Source organism: Uloborus diversus, chromosome 4, assembly GCF_026930045.1.
Source record: "Uloborus diversus isolate 005 chromosome 4, Udiv.v.3.1, whole genome shotgun sequence".
Taxonomy (NCBI): Eukaryota; Metazoa; Arthropoda; class Arachnida; order Araneae; family Uloboridae; genus Uloborus; species Uloborus diversus.
Window position 1 is genome coordinate 60333006 of NC_072734.1, and position 21285 is coordinate 60354290.

The 21285-nt window shown below is 31.1% G+C and overlaps 1 protein-coding gene across 1 annotated transcript; it reads right to left on the minus strand.

The window, feature by feature from the left end:
* Positions 1 to 6640: 6640 nt before the first annotated feature.
* Positions 6641 to 21259, minus strand: LOC129220308 (protein SYS1 homolog). The gene is made up of 3 exons (XM_054854706.1): positions 20852 to 21259; positions 16952 to 17019; positions 6641 to 7078 (listed from the first exon to the last, which is right to left on the minus strand). The coding sequence occupies exons 1-3, from the start codon at positions 21011 to 21013 to the stop codon at positions 6838 to 6840; spliced, it is 471 nt and encodes a 156-aa protein (XP_054710681.1). The 5' UTR covers positions 21014 to 21259; the 3' UTR covers positions 6641 to 6837.
* Between the last annotated feature and the right edge of the window lie 26 nt (positions 21260 to 21285).

The window sequence follows — 21285 nt, forward strand, 5'->3', positions numbered from 1 at the left end:
TCTGCAACCAACGTTTCAAAATAAAGGCCAGTTATGGAATATGTAAAATTCCATACTACATTGTTGTTTAAAAGTTCTGCCCCCCCCCCCCCCCCCCCCCCCCGCATACCAAAAGCCTGGATATGCAATGTATGCCAAAACTATTTTAAATATACTTTAAAATATGGTACTCTTACTATGCTTGATAATGATTTGAGTAGTATATTTAGGAAAAAATTAAGTTTTATATTTATTACAAATAACTTGTAAGCCATTAGTATATATGTGCTGCCTGCCATAGTAAGAAAGTTGGCATGTTTTAGGAAAGCAATGGGGCACCTTAGTTGTTAAGTTCCATGTAGGTGAATTTTTATTCATGGATTGGATATATTGTTAGAACTTGTTCTTCAATGTCCTATTCCTGTATATTTAATCATAAAAGTTTTTAAAATTACTTAATCCAAATAACTTTTTAGGTTGTTTTATAATTACTTAACATTTTAAAGTCATTAATGCAATGTAAATAATGATGTATATTTTTATTACTATTTCTGAATGTACTTCAAGTAATTCCGCAGAATCCTGCCAAATGTTGTATAGGTCAGCAATTATAGTGAAACATAGATATAGGAGGAAAATGTCATAAACTATATTATCCTAAAGTGGATATTTTGGAATCTAGAGTTTTCATGCTTAGGTTCTAACTTTTTGTTTGGTTCAGAGATCAAAGTTTTAGTGTCATGTTCCAAAAATTTATGGAAAGTATTTTGATTTAACTTACGCAATAATTCCGAAGGTTTGTAACTTCATACTGGATTTTAAGGCATATGACTTGAACATCCAAACTAAAGTAATATTTGAAATAGTATTAAAAGTATGTAGCAAAATTAAATTGAAGCTTTTCATTTCAAAAAGGTCAAGCTTGAATTTTCGACCACCTTCTTTTTTGTCAAATGTGAACTCTGTTTTCAAATGGGTATTTCTATCATGTGAATACAAAAGTGGTTCATTTTATGGTTATATGATTGGGGTATACAGGGCTTAATATACATTAGGCACTCAAATCCTGTACCCTCCCCCCCCCTTTTTTGGTAAATGTTTATGTATTAGATGGAATTCAGACTAATATGTATGAAAATTAATTCTGAAGCATATAAGCCATGGGTTTATAAACTATCTATACATAAGATTAATGAATTATTATTATTATAGACCTCTACTGGCGAAGTAATTTCCTGTAGAAAATAAATTTATGAGCACATAATGTTAAAGAACGAGGTTTTTAACACATATAAGGTGATTTTTGTTTTTCTCTTCAAATGGTACATGAACTAAAAATATTGTTTAGTAACTAATTTTGAATTAACAAGATGTGAATAATGTTAGCAATAATTTTGCAATAAAATGTTGTTTTTTTAATTTCCTGCAATAAAACTAAAAATGAGCTTCATGTTGAGAACAAAAATTAAATTGTAAATGTCAAAAATTTAGTAGCAGTGCTTTTCTGCCTCCATTGTTGATATACAATTTTTTTAGATAATTTTCCTAGGTATTGTTAATCATTCCATGTTTTGGATAAAATTGTTATGAATGTTTTGTATTGTCTTAATGTTTTCTGTGTTATTACGTATGAGCTTACTTTTACTCTGTTTAGAAAAGAAATATGTATGTTCCTGATTATCGAAATATTCTTGCATTTGAATTGTTTTGTACATATATAGGTTATTACTTCAAAAATCTGTTTTATTCAAAATCATGAATGAAAATAATAATAAAAAAATAGCAGTTGCATGTCAATGGTGATGTATTCAAGTTACTTGTCTCGAATTTAAAAAAAAAGAAACTTCAGTCAAACTTGGTCATTTTATCAATGAATAAACTGGAAATCAGTAAATTTAGAATAGAGACTGAAAATCCTCCTTAAAATTATTTTAAAAGCAAATCATCAAATAATAATTTAATTTTGTGTGCATAAAAATTTGTTGCCAAAAAATATCATGGGTTGTTCATTTTGCCAACATGTTGCAGAATTTACAATGGAGTCAAATGATCTCTTCTAAATTGTCTATTTTGAGTGCCCACAAATGCAATTGTATGGAAATAAATCAGCTTTTGATTGTTAAAAATATGAAAGTGTATTCTTTTGCTTGTTGAAAATTGATTCATCAAAATGACATTTGTTGTATGAATTAGGCTTAGTTTATATGAAAATTTAATGTTGGTTTAATTGAAACAATTTAAGTAATATTTCCCTCTTTCAATTATAGCTAAAATACATAAACACAAAAGCACCTTTTTTCTGGCCCTAACTACTTTGGCCCAAATTGATGTGTTAATTTTCCAGTAAAAACCATCTTCGGTAAATTATGCACCCTATTGCAAGTAACTATTTCTTAAACTATGACTTATTTCAAATACACAGCATTTTCTGGAAGATATGTTGCAGAGATGTTAAAGTTGAATTCTAACAACCTGAGCCAATACATTGACGAGGCTTATGCATTGGAAAAGTTGTACAGTAACCACTTCGTTACATCGTGCCTCGTTATATCGCTCATTCAGCGGATATATTGAACTTTTCCTTTGTCTCCCAAAAGAATATACTTTAAAAAAATGTTGCTTTACATTTCGTAATACAGTAAAAAAAAAAAGTTATAATTTTTCAGAAAAAAGTATTTTTTTTTTCTATTTAATCAATGAACAAAACTGGTATGTTTTCCATACATCTAAGTTCATAGTAGTTCTAACTTTTAATCTGTATTCCACCGTATAACAATAGAAAGATTTAAAATTATTTTTCATTTTATTTTAAGAGATTTTACTATTTGTAAGCTAGTTTTCTATTGTTATTATTTAAAAAATCGTTCCAATGTGACAATAAACTAATATTTTTGTAGGTGCTCAAGTCATTTGTACATTAACTGAATACTTACTTTTAATAACCTCGGTTATATTGCGTTTTCGGACAAGCGTGATATGATGAGGGGTTACACAATTAAAGAAATCTTTTGATTCAATGTAATTAAAAATCATATTGTGCATCAATGTTTTGATTTCTGTTAAGCCTAACCGATTGAATTTGTCGTGTATTTTTCACATCGGAAGAAGTTCACAAAAAATAAACAAATAAATAAATAAAAATAATTTAAAAAATAAATTAAAAAAAAAAACTAATATTAAAAAAAAAAAATCAGTAATAACAGATGAGTGAAAAGTTTACAAAATAAGAGGTTTTTAAATTTCTTTTTAGTTTCTCTAAGTTTATATTACCATTAGTGATCAGTGCGTCTTACCTTCCAGAAAATACGTTACACTAATTAAATTACCTATTCAGTAGTTTTTCTTAATTTTAAAATCAGCCCGGGATTTGTGATGAACTTTGTATTTTGTAAATAAAATGCTCCAATAATAGCAATATCTACCAGCTGCCAGCCCTCATTCTTTGACCTTGTTTGTTTGTATAGTGTTTATTTCATAAATATCAAAGGCTTTAAAGTCAACTTTTAACTTTGTTTTGTTTCAATCTTTTGTTTAGGTTTATCATTCACTTAAAATGTAAGACAAGAGTCCAGAGTCTGTTATTGATAAGCTCAGTATGTTACTAGCAAGATGATTCATTTTTAATCCATGTTGTATTTTACAAGTTTCTATCTTTTTTTGCTTATTCTTGTAAATAAGTATAAATATATATCTTTTTTATAAGCAATATTGTAGAATAGAAAATTTGATGTAAAAATGTTCAATTATAAAGTTTCATTTTAAAATGCTATACCTGTGCTGAGTTCTTGTTCATTAGCTTGTATTTAAGAAAGAAACTGCTTTGTTTTTCACATTTAATAATTAAGTTTTAAAATTATAGTTTAATAGTCTTGAAAATTTGAAGCTCAATCAGAGACGAGTTTTAACAGCGAACCAAATATTTTTTGCTTACAAAAAATATAACCAAATTTTTATGATTTAAACATTGATATACCAGGGGTCTGTCCAGGTTTTTTCACAGGGTCCGTTTTTTGTGAAAAATCAAATAATTTTGTGAAAAAATGAATTAATTTTGTGAAAAATCAAAAAATTTTGCAAAAAAAAAAATTTTTTTTGTTAAAACGAAATTTTAGAACTTAGAGATATGGCACAAACTGCATCAATTAAACTTAAAGTTGAATGTTTTCCTCTTCTATGTCGAGAAAATCATTCTGGATTTTTTTCTGACATTTGACGGGGGGGGGGGGGGGGGGGGGGGGGGGGGATCATCGCTCTTTCAAGTATCAATATTTATCTACCATTCTACATTATGTTAAATTATACTAGATATATTTCTGTACAGCATTTAAAATAATTGTAAAAAAAATATAAATAAATAAAATAAAATTCAGAACAGGGTTCAGCATTCAACTTTTTGACACAAGACACTCTTAAAAAGCACAGAATTTCGTTTAAAACTTATAAATTCCGTGATTTTAACAAAAATAAAAAGATATTTCAATTGTTTACCTCTTAACAAAGCGTAATAATCATCAAAAATTCGAAAAATCGGATTCCCATATCGGATGCAAAGAGATCGCAATTCTCAAAGTGAAGGCATCAAAAGTATAAAAACGGCTTGTAAAAGAAATATTTTTGATAAAAATATTTTAAAATTGCATTTTAGAGTCCTATGATAACCATTTCATTAATATCTGTGGACACAGTTGACCCAAAAAATAAAATAAAATAAACCATCTATTCAGCATTTTCATTTTTGACTCATGGAATTTTGCTTTAAAAACTTGAAATGAGAGTTCTAACAGAAATAAAGAGACTTTTCATTTATTTGAATCCTAATAAAGCGAAGTTAGCTTGAAAAACGAACAAAATATGATTCTCATATCGGATGTTAAAAGATTGCATATTTCAAAATGTAGACATCTAAAGAAGAAAAAAAAAGGTAATTAAAAGAGTTTATTTAAAGTTAATCATCCTTGTTAGCATCGAAAAATCAAAACCCATACATAATTTTCTCCCAAAATAACAATTAAACATGGCACTGCACGGTAAAAACGCAAATATTGACAAGCTGGCAAAATGATGAGAATATTTTCTAATCAAGTCATTATAAAGGTTCAACGCCAGACGCCAAGTGGTGATAATTTTGAAGTTGGTAACCCTATCTGAAGCGATCATATTTTTTCCTCACCCTTATTATCCCTTTGCAGTTCTAAGTTCATTTCGCAGATATATATTATTATTGTTTGTTAAATCATGAGCGGAGAAAAGTGCTTACCAATGCCTTTTCAGAAAAGTTTACAACAACACCGCTGCTAATTAGCTGTGATAAAACAAACAACCATTATAAAATACACCGCCTGCTCAGTTATTCCATCTGGAGCTTTAGGGCGGTAACTTACTACAAAACAACCATTATATTTATTTGGCAGTAGCAATTATTGATTGCTTGCAGGAGCATCACAAGAGCGCCCTTTTTTTTTCTTCTCAAAATTAGCCGATTTTGCATAAGCTGATCCCTCTAATTTGACTTAAAAAAAGGTTCCAAAAATTATTGGTTTATACACAGAACCATGCAGTTTATACACAGAAATATGCAGACAATTTGTGACATCCGATCTTGTTTATCAGAATTTTGTGAAGGGTCCGTTTTGTTTGATCGGGATTTTGTGAAAGGTCCGTTTTGTTTGATAGGGATTTTGTGAAAGGTCCGTTTTGGTTGATCAGATTTTTGTGAAGGGTCCGTTAACGGACCCAAATATCCTCTGGCCAGACCCCTGTATACGCTTAATTACAGAATACACGTGTGCAGATGCACACATACAAGTAAATTCATTTAATGAATCTCACAGGATCAGTAAAAATTTTCCAAGAATAAATCATTAACATTGTACTTTCTGAAGATATAGCACTCTATTTATAGTTTGATGTGAAAATGTTTATTTTAGCTCATGCTAAAAATCACCTCAAAAACATGTCACACGTTGCTGGTATGCATAAATTACACGCACCAAGAAAATATTCAAAGTGGCATTTTCAAGGTACAAAAATTTTCCCGAGTAGACTTTGGATCTCCTTTTAGTGGGAGGGGGGGGGGCAGCATACATTTTTGATTCGTAACATTGAACATAATGGCTCATCTTTTGGGTTATAGCTTGGGCACCACTGGGGAAATAACTTGACACTTAAGAAAGGAAATTATCTCACATTACTTAAGAATAATTTAGTTTTCAACATTAGGTAATAGACAGTTATTTTTCTCTAAAATATGATCATATACTACAAATAAAATAGAAAAGCTATATTATTAACTTTTCCAAGATTTCACTCATTCACTGATAATTTTTTATTTTAATTTTGTTCCATCTCAAATTTTGATCAAAAGACGGAAACTTTTCGTCCAGGAACTAAACGAAGATCTTAGTTTGACCTTGATAGGTTAGTTGAATCATTCTAGATTTGGAATCGATCCCCCCTCCTCCTCTTTTACACATAAAAGACACTTTCCTGCTTTTTTAAAAATTGTCCGAGAACCACTTCAAGTAAAAAAAAGTTAATTTTTTTAATGCTATTGAAAATTGACTGAAATTTTTAATGTGCTATTGTGTTGTACCACAACCATCTTTTTTGGAATGCTATAATTCTAAACACATGACTACTAACACATATCAAATATGACATTTTATTTGGCAATTAGCAAAATATTTTATATACATTTTTACTTTAACCTCTACAATTTGTATTAAATGAAGATGAAAAATATACTGTACAATTCTTTTTAAACAGTTTAAGTATCTAATGTGAATCATACACATTAAACCTTCCTTTAATGCTGTATGTCACTGACTAAAAATAGATTTGAGAAGTTAAAACAATAAATTACAAGTCAGCTTTGGCACCCAAGCTAAGAGGGATGGCTTTCATTTCAGTCCTCATGCATAAAAACTCTCCACAAACACACATAATAGTGACACAGATGATGTTTAATAGCCACCATGAAAATGTGGAAGGGAAGGATGCACTATACCACCAGCACAAAATCAGATGAATAAGATGAGCTGTTGCCGTGAAGTCCAAGCAGAGTTTTGTCCTTTGCACGAAGTACCACAATGCCACAGAACTGCAATATAAGTATCCGTACATTAAAAGCTGAAACATAATGGAACTGAAGTAAAAAATGATTTGGGAGTGGAAAATTAAAAGAGAAATTCAAAACTAAAAATAAAAAAATAGCTTTTATTACTAGCTTGTTTATTTATAAGAAAAAAATACAATGAAATAAATAAAATATGTCAAAGAAGCTCACAGACAAAAATCAGTCATATACAGTATAAAATAACACTTACAATAAATATATTTTAAGTTTACCTGAAAAAAATGGAATACTAATACACTAAAACCAGGGGTAAAATTAAAAATTTTCCAGGACCAGAACGCCAGTAATTGAATCCTGAGTTATGATCAGTTTTATGTAAAATAGGAATTTATTTTTCTAGAAATACAGTGCCACTGGACAGTGTTTTAGTACCAAATTACCCCTGGCTAAACATACTAGTAATATTATGCATAAAAATAAATTATGTTATTAAATTCACTAAAGCAGAAACAGGAGTAGAAGTGGTCAACTTTTAATACAAAGGACATTTTCCACGAAAAATACAGGACAAATATAGGCAAGTTTAATAAATAATACTGATATGAAAAAATAAACAATATATAGTATATATAATCTAGATATTCCTGCATAAATTATTATCAATGATTTCAATTAATCATACTGCATAGTGTTAAAAAACCCAAATACAAGTTATGACTTTTACTTAGAATGAGTCTCCAGTTCTTGTATGAATAGCTTCAGCAAAAAAAAAGTTTATACATATATATGTATTTACTTTTAAGGCCATTTTCTATGCCTTGACTGCGTACATTAATCAGACTGTGCAAATCAATTTTTTCTTTAAGTTTCACTATTTTTTTTTTTTGAAGGGGTACATGAACCTTTTCGTTTGCCTCTGATTGTTATGCATCTCTACAAGAATTTCCCATTTCTTTATGAATTTTGCATTTAGTACTATGATAAATCATGATAAAACGGAACTCTTTCCTTGGTAATCTATATATATAAAAATGGATGTATGTTTGTGGGTATGTTCCTTATACAAATCCAGAGTTTTCGTCGAATTTCTTCCAAATTTGGCACACAGGTAAATTGTTGCTCAGGAATTAATATAGGCAGGTTTTTGGAAATTTAAAAAGACCCAAAGAGGTCTAATTTCATATTTTGAGTCAAAAAATTCTCTTTTTTGCACGAACGAATTTTTGTATAGTTATGAATTTAGTCTAAATGAAAAGCCCGTAAAAAACTGCCCTAGATGAAGTTCCTTCAAAGATTAACTTTAATCGTTAAATTTGTGAACCTTGGTTCAAAGCAAATGAAAATGGTTAGCAACATATAACCACCAGGAGATATTTTAAATGCAATCAACACAAAAAGTATCCTCAACAATGGCCGTTAATGTCGACTAGCGACAAGCATGTTTGGCAAGAAAGCCGGACGAAAAAGAAATGCCGTCTTTCAATAGTTCTTAAATTGCGTTCTGCAAAGACACAGGGATGCCTTGAAATCACCGTCAGTCCTTCTTCAATTTGCTTGCGCGTTTCGCTAAGTTCTCAAGTAATAATACCGTAACAATAAACGAAATTTTGATCTGTATTTTCTACATAAACAGCACAGAAAATACCAAAATGAGATAGTTATTAAAAATGCATTCATTATCGAAGTACATTCTTCAACAGTTTTAGCATTAGAATACTAAACTTATATTAAAACGACATCCTTGCAACGTAAATTTAATTTAATATTGTATTATCCTTAAACAAATCAATATGTATATGTTATTTATACTATTCCATGACTTATCTAATTCACCTAACTTTAACAGAAATCGATCCCGGTTATATAAGATCAGGGGTAAAAATACTAATATGGTTAATAAATTGCAAAATAATCAATTTTGTGCATAATAGCGTAGATTGAATTTATCTGTCTAGGGGGAGGGGGATAGTCATAGGGTTCATTACATGTACATAAACAACCATACTAGGATTGCTAATGTGTGGTAAAATAAATGGTTGTGCACCTTTAGACCCGTCAATCCACATGGAAATTTAACACGGCGGAATTCATATAGTTTTGGAAGGGTAAAAGTTTAAAGTTTGAAAAAATGCAAAGAAATATTAATTTAAATTAACTTTTAAAATGCATAAAATATTTCCATGTTTTATGTAATCAGATTTCTTAACCGTTTAAAATTTTACGTTACTTTAACGCTCGAAGCAATAGTACACCTGATGGAGCATCTTCACTGACTAGCAATAATTTTAAACCAGTAAGCGGGTATGAGGCAACTTTTAACACGAAGAGATTGCTACTGAAAAGGGCATGATGAAATATTACATCACATTATAAATTCTTTTCTTTTTAGTCCTCATCGTGAAATTAGTTGAGCAAAGCTCCATTCCCGGTTACAAGAATTGAAGTTTGATAACTTTTATTATAAACAATCGAAAACTATTGGAAGATTGTAACTACCACTAAGTAATTCAACTGTCATTGAAAAAAATGTTGTAAGATAAAAATGGTTACGTATCAGTGTAATAGAAGCAACTCTGTTTACAGTGGAGGAATAAGGTGAACCAATTTGTATCTCACGTATAACCACTAATCGCAATACATTATTCTTTAAACTTCATGAAATTAAACTCTCCAGTGACTTAAGTTCTGTATGACGTTGATTTGAGTTAAATTTGCGAATTAGAAAATTTTGAATAATTTAACTTTTTAGTATTTGGTCTACGTTTCTAAACGTGGAAATATATTTTCTCCGTTTTGAAGTTGCGGACAAGGAGAACAGAATGTGCAACAAGCTTTTGTAAAACATAAACAAAAGAATTGTCTATTATACATTTGCAAGTAGAAACAAGACGGTGTTTTTTTCTTTCTTTTAATTTCATGGCTTGCAAATAATTAAAAAAAAAAGTGACACAGATAGTGACCAAAATGTGCACATATATTTCTTTTTCTATAAGGCAGTTCAATTTACGGGTTTTACATAGTTCGTTTCATACACCGTAAAAAAAATTCCGAAATGTTGGTGGTTATTTCCGTGGAACGTCTCGGGATTTCACACGTTTTTACCTATTTCCCCGTAAAAACAAGCATCTTCACAAAAAAGTTATCTGAATCGCTACAAGTTGCATGCTTGCAAATTTTTCACTGTTGTGGAAAATATTGTAAGCAACCAATTTAAAGATTGAATGAGCGTGTTTATTAAGTGTATCGGCCTAATGTTGCTTATGGCCTCTCCAGATTGACTAAGCTCCCAATGAGAGCGAAAAAGGCAAGAGATATGCTTATTTCCTTCTTGCATAGCTTTGGTAGTGCACACTCTGATTTTTATGGAGCCTTCTTGGCAAATCAGGATGATTCTAATCAATTACGCTAAACCTACTTTATTTTTCTAGAAGGTTCTAGAGACATGACCGGCTTTAACAGGGGAGATTTCGCACTTCTTCAGAAAGTTTCAATGTTAATTTCAGAAAGGTTACTGACTTTTAGCGGAAAACGTTCCTGAATTTCCAAGATATGCAACTGGAAGAAATTGTGCGCATCAGCTGCCTATTATTTTCCAGGAACGTTTCTGAATAATTTTTACAGTGTAAGTTTGCATCCACGTACTCCGTTTTTAATGCTTTATGTAACTTAAAATAATAACTGTAACTATATCTATGACAACTATTATTCATTGGAACCATTCCTACCCCTCATGATGACTATGCCTCTGTAAATTAAAATTTCAATATTCTCAAAGGAATACTTCAGAGCAGCAAACTTAAATAAGTGATCTTACTACCTGCATCAATTTGAGTTATCATGTACGACATTTAAGGCAAGTGTGAGGTTTTAAAAATTTGAAATAAAATTTTAATCTAGACAAACTTTAAATCGTTGCAAGACACCAATATTAATGTGTAGCCGTCATTTTTACCTACAAAAATAGAAATTTGACATAATTATAAGAAAATAAAATGTGGCTGACACACATCTTTTTTTTTTTCAACTTACACTTATCCAATTTTACTCAATGGCATGCCACTAAATCGCCATGGAAAGGGCAAATAGACACATTTTGTGAAGTTATTTATACTAAGTGAACGTTTTCAACGGAATGTGCTTGCATACCTGAACGCTTACAAAAACTTATAAAATGAGTCTACCTAACACGTGAAACCTTAAAAAAAAAAAACGGAATGTTAACGGCTATTAATAACAATGACTGAATTCCTTATTTTCTGTACAGTGGACTATCTGTTTAGCTTTTGGGCCATTGAGGATGATTTTCATATCTAAAAATACTGTAATGGTGTCATATTTTGCATATATTTGCAACTGATAAAAGCAATTGAATTTTACTCACGACTCTTTCTGGGAAGACATTCCATGATATTTTTTTTCCAGAATAAAATATGTGAGGAGTACTATAGTATGCTTTAATGTCTTGGTTTAAACAAAACCTTCAAAGACAGCACTACGGTTTTCGTATTCGAAGCATCACGTAAAAGGTTGTCCCACAAGATGTGCAATACAATCATTTGTCTCTGCATTAAGACATTGGATGTACCGACATCTGATTCAACCGCGGACAACGTGCCAGTGGACACAACAGAACCAAAGAATATCGTTAACAGAACCCCGATAACATGCCTCATGCTTTTTTGTTTTCACTTGATGCTATTTTTCTGAAAATGCTCGACTTTCTGTGCTATTTACAGTCTTTTAAAGATTTGAGCCTAGAGTGGTGTGAATGCAGTTTTTTTACTGTCATTTAGATAGAATTCATCCATTTAATTTTCTAAAAGATATGTTGCATTGAGAAGCACCCGGGCAATGCCGGGTAGTAAGCTAGTGCATGCATAAATTATTGCTTTCACAATTGCAGTACCTTAATTAACCTTAAAACTCTTATTATAGAGTCAATGCTTTAAGATGATCTTTCTTATGTCAGTATCTTTTTGTTTGTGAGAAAAACCTCTTTCAACTGATGCTACATCTTATGAAAGGTGCTAATGACTTTCACTACTAAAAATCCTAAGTATTTGCATTTAGAAAGCTGATCAATCTTTATCATTACGAATTATTTTTCGAAAATGAATTAATTTACATCCAAGTTACATCCAAATCCCAATTCCTTAAAATTTTTAGCAAGATGGTGGGTGATGTATCAATGGAAGGATCCTGTCAAAATTTTATTCCTTTTTTTAAATTTCTGAAAAGTTTTTTTCAATAACAAGTTCTGCTAAAAATATAATGTTCAAATAATGTCAAATTCTAATTTTAGTAAGAAATTCAAATTTTGAATCCAGGCAAAATTTTTTTTTTCATAATTACATACATTTAAATATTTCAAATAGACCTTTTTTTATATTAATATCGGCTGAATCTTCCCACATTTTGTTGTTAGTGAAAATTCATTAGCAAAGTGCTTCATTAATAGTTTGGAGAGCTTGTCATAAAATATAGATCATTGAAGCTCTCTCTTAAAACAAATTGAAAATTTTGTCAAAAATACGCTACAAAATTTAAAGAGACAGGTGCTGGCAAAGACTTCAAAAAAAAAAAAATAATAATAATAATAATAAATAAACAAGCATCTCGTTTTTAAGCAGTCTTGAATTGTCAAGTTGTGAAAGAAAATGCGAATCAAGTGACCAAAAGGCTTTTCAACGGTAATTTTCTACAATTTGTTATAACAAACTATGAGAATATAGGACTACTTCTACCCCTGCACAAAAGGAAAAAATACAAAATTATTGAGTACACATTTTGGGCTTACTAAGAACTTTTTTTTCTTGATCTAGAAAAAGTAAGCTTTCAACAACTGAGGAACAGTTAACAAGGAGATGAAACCAACAAAAATTTATATGAAATCGACTGGATTAATTAAAGAATCAGCAATGAAAAGCATGGTAAAACCCTTTCATATCAAAAATCATGAAAATAGATAAGAATGAAAAAAATTCAAATTACTAAATTTAAACAAAGTTATTGTCATTCGCAAATAGAATTCAATCAGTAAAAGTAAAAACCTAGAAATAAACAAAGATAAATTGAGAAATAACATAAAATAGGAGACAAAAATCAAACTGATTCATAGTGCAACTGGTGTAACTTTGATCTTTTTTTTCAGGTAACATAGGCGCTACAAATGTTCATTTATTTCAAAAATTTTACCATTTAAATATGAGTTTTAAAAAATTCTGCTTTTCACAGTAAATTTTTTTTATTAGAATACACATACAATCGAGTCTCGACTTATGCTAGGGATGTGTTCCAAGAACCCTCGCGTTAAGTCAAAATTTCGTGTTGTAGAAAGGGATATGTATACAAGTTTTTTATATACATACCAAATTATTTTAGGCATTTTAAAATGCCTCTCAAAATGTTTTAAACTACTTCTTAACTATTTATTGCCCTTTCCTAGATAAAAAAAAGTGTTTTTTTAATGTATTTTAAAAAACTACTACATTATTCAACATGAAATATTGTAATGATGCATAAAATCAATGATCAATGGGAGACAGACATAAAATAAAACAGTACGGTACATATAGTATGTTGTAATAATAAAATGCAGCTCTATAAAAGTACTGTACAGTAGATAGAGTACTTATATTTATAACTTAAGAAATGATGAAGATTTATGCTGCTCGATCAGACTGTTAGCAGTCTTCCCCTGACAGCGCATGAATATCAGGCAACTTGTCAGCATAAAATTCTTTACCCCTGGAAAATTCTTGCGATAGCCGTTTCGTGAAAGTCCAATCGCATTATAGCGTGACTCGACTGTATAGATGATATTGATAGAATGTCATAAAAATATTAATTGACATGCAGTATATCCCAAATTTTGAAAACAGTTAAAATTATACTTTTTTCTTTCACTTTACTAGTCACTGAAACTTGACACCCCTTACAAAAATTTCTGAATCCGCCCCTGCCGAGTATATACGGTTAAATAAAAACATGGGAGGAAACCTCTCATGTAAAAAATAAAGCTAAAAATGCAAGTGCGAAATAGGAAGGCACACAATTTTGTGCTACTTTGCATGTGTTTGTTGAATTAATTTTATGAAGGATCAACAATCGAACTTGATTATAACTAGGCTTGCCAGATTTCTGAAATACTCAACCAAGACACCAGAATGCCCCCCTCCCCTCATGTTATACGTATTCAAAAGGTTACACACCCTTGGGCTGTTTTTAGAGTGTTTTAGAGGGTAGTTCAGCGGTTCCCAACCCATGGGCCGCGAACAGATTGTTACTGGGCCGCGAACACTGGTCGAGAATCTGAATCAAGATAAATCTTGGAATCTCAATTTCCGTTGTTTATTAAAATTCTCTTATTAGATGTACAGTCACTCAAAAGCTCTTCCTGGCTCATAGCCACTAAGTAACTTTAAGGTTAAGATTTTTCATATTTCTTTTTCTCCAAGGGCACCCATATGCAAAATTTTAGGTGGAGGGGCTGAAAAATTTTCCCCATGGTTTAGCAGAATATTTTCCCCATGGAAAACGATTTCAGTACAGATTAGAGATATTAAAGTTAGACATTTTTAATATATTATTCATTAATGGCTGGAAAAGAAATTTTTATACATTTTGTATAGAAAAAAAGCATTAAGAGCAAGAAAGTTCTTATTTCTAATTGGGGGGGGGGGCGTGAACCCTCTTCCCCCCCTATATGGGCGCCCTTGACTTTCACCTGTAATTGAAGATGAAATCTAATGAATCAGAAACACCTTAAAAGAAAATTGCCAAAACTAGTATTAGTTATTCAACTAGAAGAAATCTCTATAGCTCAATAGTATTAATTTCAAGTTTCAAGTTAAAGATGCTCTCCTTTTTTGTTGAACTGGAATGACCATCCAGCGAATTGAGACACTCGAGGGGCTTTTCGACAACCTACTTAGTTGAATGAGACTTTTCATTGCAGTTTTTTAAAAAAATATTATTGAAGTGCATCAGTTGACAGTCATTTGAGACTAAAATTATCCAGTTTCAATCCAGATATCAACTCCCTTGTAGAGGTAAAACAGCGTCAAAAATTCCCCATTTTGGATGATTTATTTTTTGAGTTTTCTTACAGCTATGCCAGATAAGTAAATGCAATAAAGTTATTTTCTTTCTGAAAAAATATTTTGAAAATTGTTCTTATACAGTATACCTATATCAGTGGTGCAGCATGAGGGGAGAAGGGGATTAAAAATATCCAGAATTCTTTTTTTTAACTCACTTTCAATCCTAATGCGGTACATTATTTACAGTTAAGAGAAGTTATAAGCAGATCCCCCCCCCCCAAAGTAAATTTTGGCTGTGCAAGTAATATATAGTAATTAGTGGGCCTCACAACTAAAAAGGTTGGGAACCGCTGGGGTAGTTCATTCTCAATGCTATGAATAAATGGTTACCAATTATAAACTGGAGTAATGATAAATGACACAAGCAGAAAAATGTAAAAATTTTATTTCCTACATGTTCATATTTAGAAGTTACTTAAATAAGAAGAAACGCTTTGAATGAGGAATAAAAATTTGAACAATATTTACACGTACTTTTCTTTAGCTAGGACTTTTTTTAGAATGTCTTTTTCTGGTTTTAATCTTGTAAAAATCTTCACAAGCTAATTCGATATTGATTTCAGATGTCAATGTTTTAAATAACAAAGAAAGAATCCTCAAAAATGCTTCACAGTTAATTATTTTTAGTCATCTATAATCAAATTTATGTTACCAGGACTTGAAGTAAACCCGCCGGGACACCTCAATTTTGTCTGAAAACCGGTACCTCTGGCAAACCTAATTATAACGAGTGCGAAGAGAAATTCTATGAGTCGCGAAAATATTGCTTGTTAAAAGCAAGTTATGCTCTTAGACTTAACGTATCAACCAAATCTTTCTGGTTTCCTTGATAAATCCAGGTTTTTGCTGAATTGGGGCTTATTAAAAGCAAGTTCAACTGTACACTTAGACTTATTTTACTAAATTAAATTTATTTAGTTTATTACAAATTACATCTAGATATTTTATTGTGATGCATGGGAAAATTATTGAAGGCAGGCATTATCATGATGCCCAGACTTAAATTTTTACTAACACTGATGACACTTAAAAATGTAACAAACTGCAACTGAAGAAAAAAAAAACTAATAGCACTATAAAAGGAACCAGATTAAGTTTTTTGGTGTCTTTACTTTGCCTTTGAAAGAAGTGATAATTGGCATGCAAAATACTGTATGACATGGAACTGTGGACAGGATGTCCTGTATGCGGATGGATATCACTTAGATAATAATAGGCTATGCGACAACTTCTGTAAGTCATTTTCTTTTTGACTAATAAAAACGACAAGAACTGTATTGGTCACTTTACAAATGAGCCAAAAAAATAAAAATAATAATTAATTTGAATTTTGACATCTTGAATTCAAATTATGTTTTTCGCAATCACGAGTGTGTGTGTGTGGGGGGGGGGGGGGGATAAGTGTGTCTGTGTGTACGGGGTATGTGTGTGTAGGCATGTGTGTTTGTGTCTGTGTGCAGGCATGAAAGTGTGGGTAGTTTTGTGTGTGTGTAGGTTTTTGTGTGTGTATATGTGTAGGTAAGTGTCTGTATGTATGTGTTTGTGTGTGTGTGTGTGTGTAGTTGTGTATGTATGCGCGTGTGTGTAGGACATGGATGCAACCTGGAGACGGCTTTCGCTATAGGAGAAGCGGCGCGAGGAGCCCGTCTGTCCACGGTGATAGTGCAGAGGGTGGCGTTGAGAAAAATCAAAGGACCTCAAAAACAGTCAAATGAAAGCAATAAGCAATCGTGATTGCACAAAAAAAAGAGAGACTTTTCATCCAGGAAAACCAGATTAAATGAAAATTCCTTACCCACATAAAGAATTCAGAATAAATGACCCAGCTAAGCAACGCCCATGCAGGTCTTTGACACTTACTGCCTAGAGTAATTAAGAATAAAATTTTCAGTATGCAGATAGACTCATATAACATGCAATTACAATATTAATAGGAAGAATATTACATTTTTTTTGAGCATTGCAATATATCTGTTTCAGTGAATGTTACCAAAGCAAATCAAATTTTTATATTCAAAAATTAACAAATTTTACATCATTAAACAATGATGTTCAGGTTTTCAACAGACCCATTATTTTGGGTGAGTTGGGTTTGATCCAGAACAGTGGAAAAAACAGGAAGATCCATATGGGTAGTCAGTAAAATTTTATGTTTGATACATCTCCTAGTTAGAGCTTATATTTAATGATTTCTAACATACATAAATGCAATTACTCTGCTTACAGACTTAGTTTAGAATCATAGAGTTAAGTATCCCTAAAAAAGAATTACTGGTTCTTTGGACCAGTATATGTATGAAGATGTGATGGTCCAAAGCATAAGATGAAACATATTTTTACATAAGTTGAAAAGCAGTTTCACATGTGTTATTTTTCATAAAATTCTCCAAAAATATATCAGTCGTTACTAATAACTCTAATTAAGTATTGAAAACATAACACAAATCTTGCATCTAGTCTGAACTTATCATAAACCTAAATGCATAAAAGTGATAAAAAAAAAAAAAAAAAAAAAAAAAACTAGAGTAATAATTAATGGCTTGATTGATAAGCAAACAGTCACTGCTTGTATGGGCAAGGGCTATTAATATTATTTTGGGATGGTCAGAATCATTTTTAGTGGTCTCATTGATTCAATGATTGTTGGCAGAATAAATTTTTTCAATCATGAATTTATGAAAACTTAGTGCAGACTTTTATGTTATGAGATAAATACACGACTTTAGTTGTGTTGCATTTGAATTGAGATAAAACTCGAGTAGCTTCAATTCAAATGCAGTGGGCCTCAACAAATTTTGCCAACAAACATTATCAAAGCAATGACAGGGCTGCCACAAAAGCTCAAGAATGAAATTCCCTGACATCTAGGTTTTCCAACTGCTTTAAAAAAAATTAAAATTCTAGGGGCATGAAGGTCAACTTATGTTACTTAATATCAATACAAAATGTTTTTAAGGTTAAAAAAAAAACCTTCTTTATGAATCAAATAATGCTCAAAAAATTATCAATAACTGTAATCAATATTTAGGCTATTGGTTATGCTAAACTAACAATTTAATCTTACTAATATTATATATGCGAAAGTTTGTCAGTATGGATGTATGGATGTTTGTTACTCTTTCACGCAAAAACTACTGAAGGGATTTTGATGAAACTTTACAATAATGTAGCTCATGCATCAGAATAACACATAGGGTAGTTTTCGTCCCGTTATGGGGGGCAAAACCCCCTTAGGGGGGCAATAAAACACAATTTTTGTATAAATTCTCTAATATTGGGATGAAAAAATACTTGCACATATTTACATTATATGTCCATCGAAAGCTCTGATTTTTCTGCTGAAGATGGCACCTGTTCGAAATTTCTAAGTAGAATAAAAAACGAGTTATGACCTTTTTAGATCCATGTTCGAAGGCTTTCCTCAACTCAATACAGTATTTAGTGTATCATCTCGACTCCCTGTCGATAGCGACAATTGTTGTATTGTTGACTTTCTTTGCTTTTCGTGATTGTTCAAGGCTTTTCTCAAGTCAAATCTTGAAGTAAGATTTTTGCACAAGATTGGCAAATAATACATGATTTGGCTGATGATTTTCCATTTAAACGGAACTTTAATGTAATTAATGGTTTTTATTATTATTTATGCTGATTGAACACTTACTCATTATCCAAACAACCAGCAGATCGCCAAAATTTTTGCACAAAGATTTCCGTAGCTGATGCATTTGGCCGTTTTTTCAACGTTGCTGTTTTTGAAGCCGAAGACTACGTCATAATGTTTCTCAGCTTTCACCATGTAAACAAAATATTGCCAATCAAAGAATTTTCAAAAGACTTTTTTTACTGTGTTAAATAATCCAGCAACTAAATTAGGCAATTGCATAAACAGCACAAAAACTTCCATTAATTTTCCTTTTTGCACAATTTCAAACAATCACCAAATTGTATTACTTATTTTGGTAACATTTCGGATGAAACTGTTTAGCGCCATTTTATGGTGACCAAAAATATCTCAGCATCTGGCGACGATATCTCTGTAACGAAAATTAATATCATATCGTTTTACAAAGTAAGGAAAGAATGGGGGAGCATCATCGAAGGTACCCCGAAACGACATTCGCAAATTCGGTAAAATCGCACCAAGAGCCACAATGATTGAAATTTCCCGAAATAACTAAAGCAAGTATAAGGGGATTACGAGCGCAGCTACTTTTTTTTAATCACTTCGTATTTCATTAGCCATACAGAGAAGGTTTTAGACTCCATGTTAAAAAAAAAAAAATCAACTGATTAATCTTTTTAAATATGAGAAGATTAATTTCATGTTTTTTAAATTTGTATATGCTTAAATATAGTGCTTTCGTTTCTAAATCAATACTACTTTGTTCTTTATACTTATTGCTATTTTAGTTTTATGGGTAAGGAAGAAACTCGATTTTTAATCACGTCAAAAAGATGTGTTTTAAATTCTTTCACTTAAAACAGAAAACAAAAGCAAGTAACGATTTTTTCTAATAATTAATACTGACCCAGGCAACGCTGGGTATTTTTGCTAGTTATATATATATACATTGGTTACATATGCTTAAAAGATGAGCATTTCCAATTGGTACTTTATTTTTGAAAAAGGACTGAAATCTCAAAGGCAATGAGCAATTTTCAGCAAAGCCAGTTTCAATGTTCGCATGCTTAAAAAAAAAGTTTTAATGTATAAAAATAAAAAATTTTGAGAGATTAAATTTTTACAACCATTATTCATTTTATGAAAAAAAAAAAAAAAGAATGAAGGTTAATAAGACCACAAATGCATTGCGGAAAATACTAGTAATTTATAGTTAAGCATGGCTTGGACTTTTTTTCTTTTCCAGAAGAGACAAAATAGAATAATGGTATTAAATCAGAACTTCATGATTTTCGTATGGATATTTCGTTTCTTTTTTTATTTTTGTAGCCTTATCAGATTCAGTTTTCAGAAATGAGCTTGAATTTTCTCTCTCTCAACTATCATTAAAATTCGCATACCCGGAATGTGACATTTACCGAACTGCAGCATCTTTGTCCAAATAGTGCAGCAATTTCACCCATCAGATCAAAAAAATGGGAAGGAAATTCTTGACATTTCCCGAAATTTCAACAATTTGTGACATTCTCTGACCATTTTAGGGGATTTTCATTTTCCCTGACATTTCTGAGTTTTCCAGGTACGTGGCAACCTTGAATGAACATTTATGTTTGTACAGAAATAAGGTATTGTCAAGCGCAAAATCACATATGAATTCGATGCATTTGTTTCAGAGTTGAAAGGAACCTCTTATTCAACAAGAAAAAGCATCCAGCTTGTATGTCAAACCGTATTTCTCTGACAATAAAGGTCAATTATTTCCAACCAAAAGCGTTTGAAATTTTTCTCGGTAAACATAGTCAATGCCTCAATCCGGAAGATTTCGATAATTGGGAATCTGGCGATCTTTCTTCATTGACGTCAATTTTTGGCTCCAGTGCCAGAGCGAGAGTTATTTTTCGTTGCAAATCTAAACAAAGAGAACCGAAACACCTATTCACGTAGGGTTACTATAAATCAGCAGGGTTACCAAAATAAAATTATTTACGCCAAAAATGATACGACCGCGCCAGATTCCCAATAATCGAAATATTCCCCCTCAATCACGTCGAATATTCGAATAAAAGTGCTTACCTTATGTAAAAAAATTTGATCTAATGATTGACTGTAACCCGAAATAATATCAGTTATAAAAATCAAAGCACCCAAAGACACATAAAAAATGGCTTGGATTGTAAGAATTTGACTTATTATTAAAAATGGATCCCAAACGGAATACCGGAAATGGCCTCTCATATTTCAATTGTCTAGGGGTTGAAAACGAATTCCAATAGCAGCTGGGTTAAGCAAAAAGTCATTCAACTACAAATCAAAACTCATAATACTCAAAAATCTGAGCTAAAACGCTTCAGTTTCAAAATAATAGTAGGAATTATCATATTATGAGAGATGAAAAAATAACCACGCACTGTTTCAACACCTAATTAATTTAAATTTATGACAACTCAAATTTCACACGAAACTGGAATATTTGTTTATAGTTTTAAGTGATGCCACTGATGCTTGAA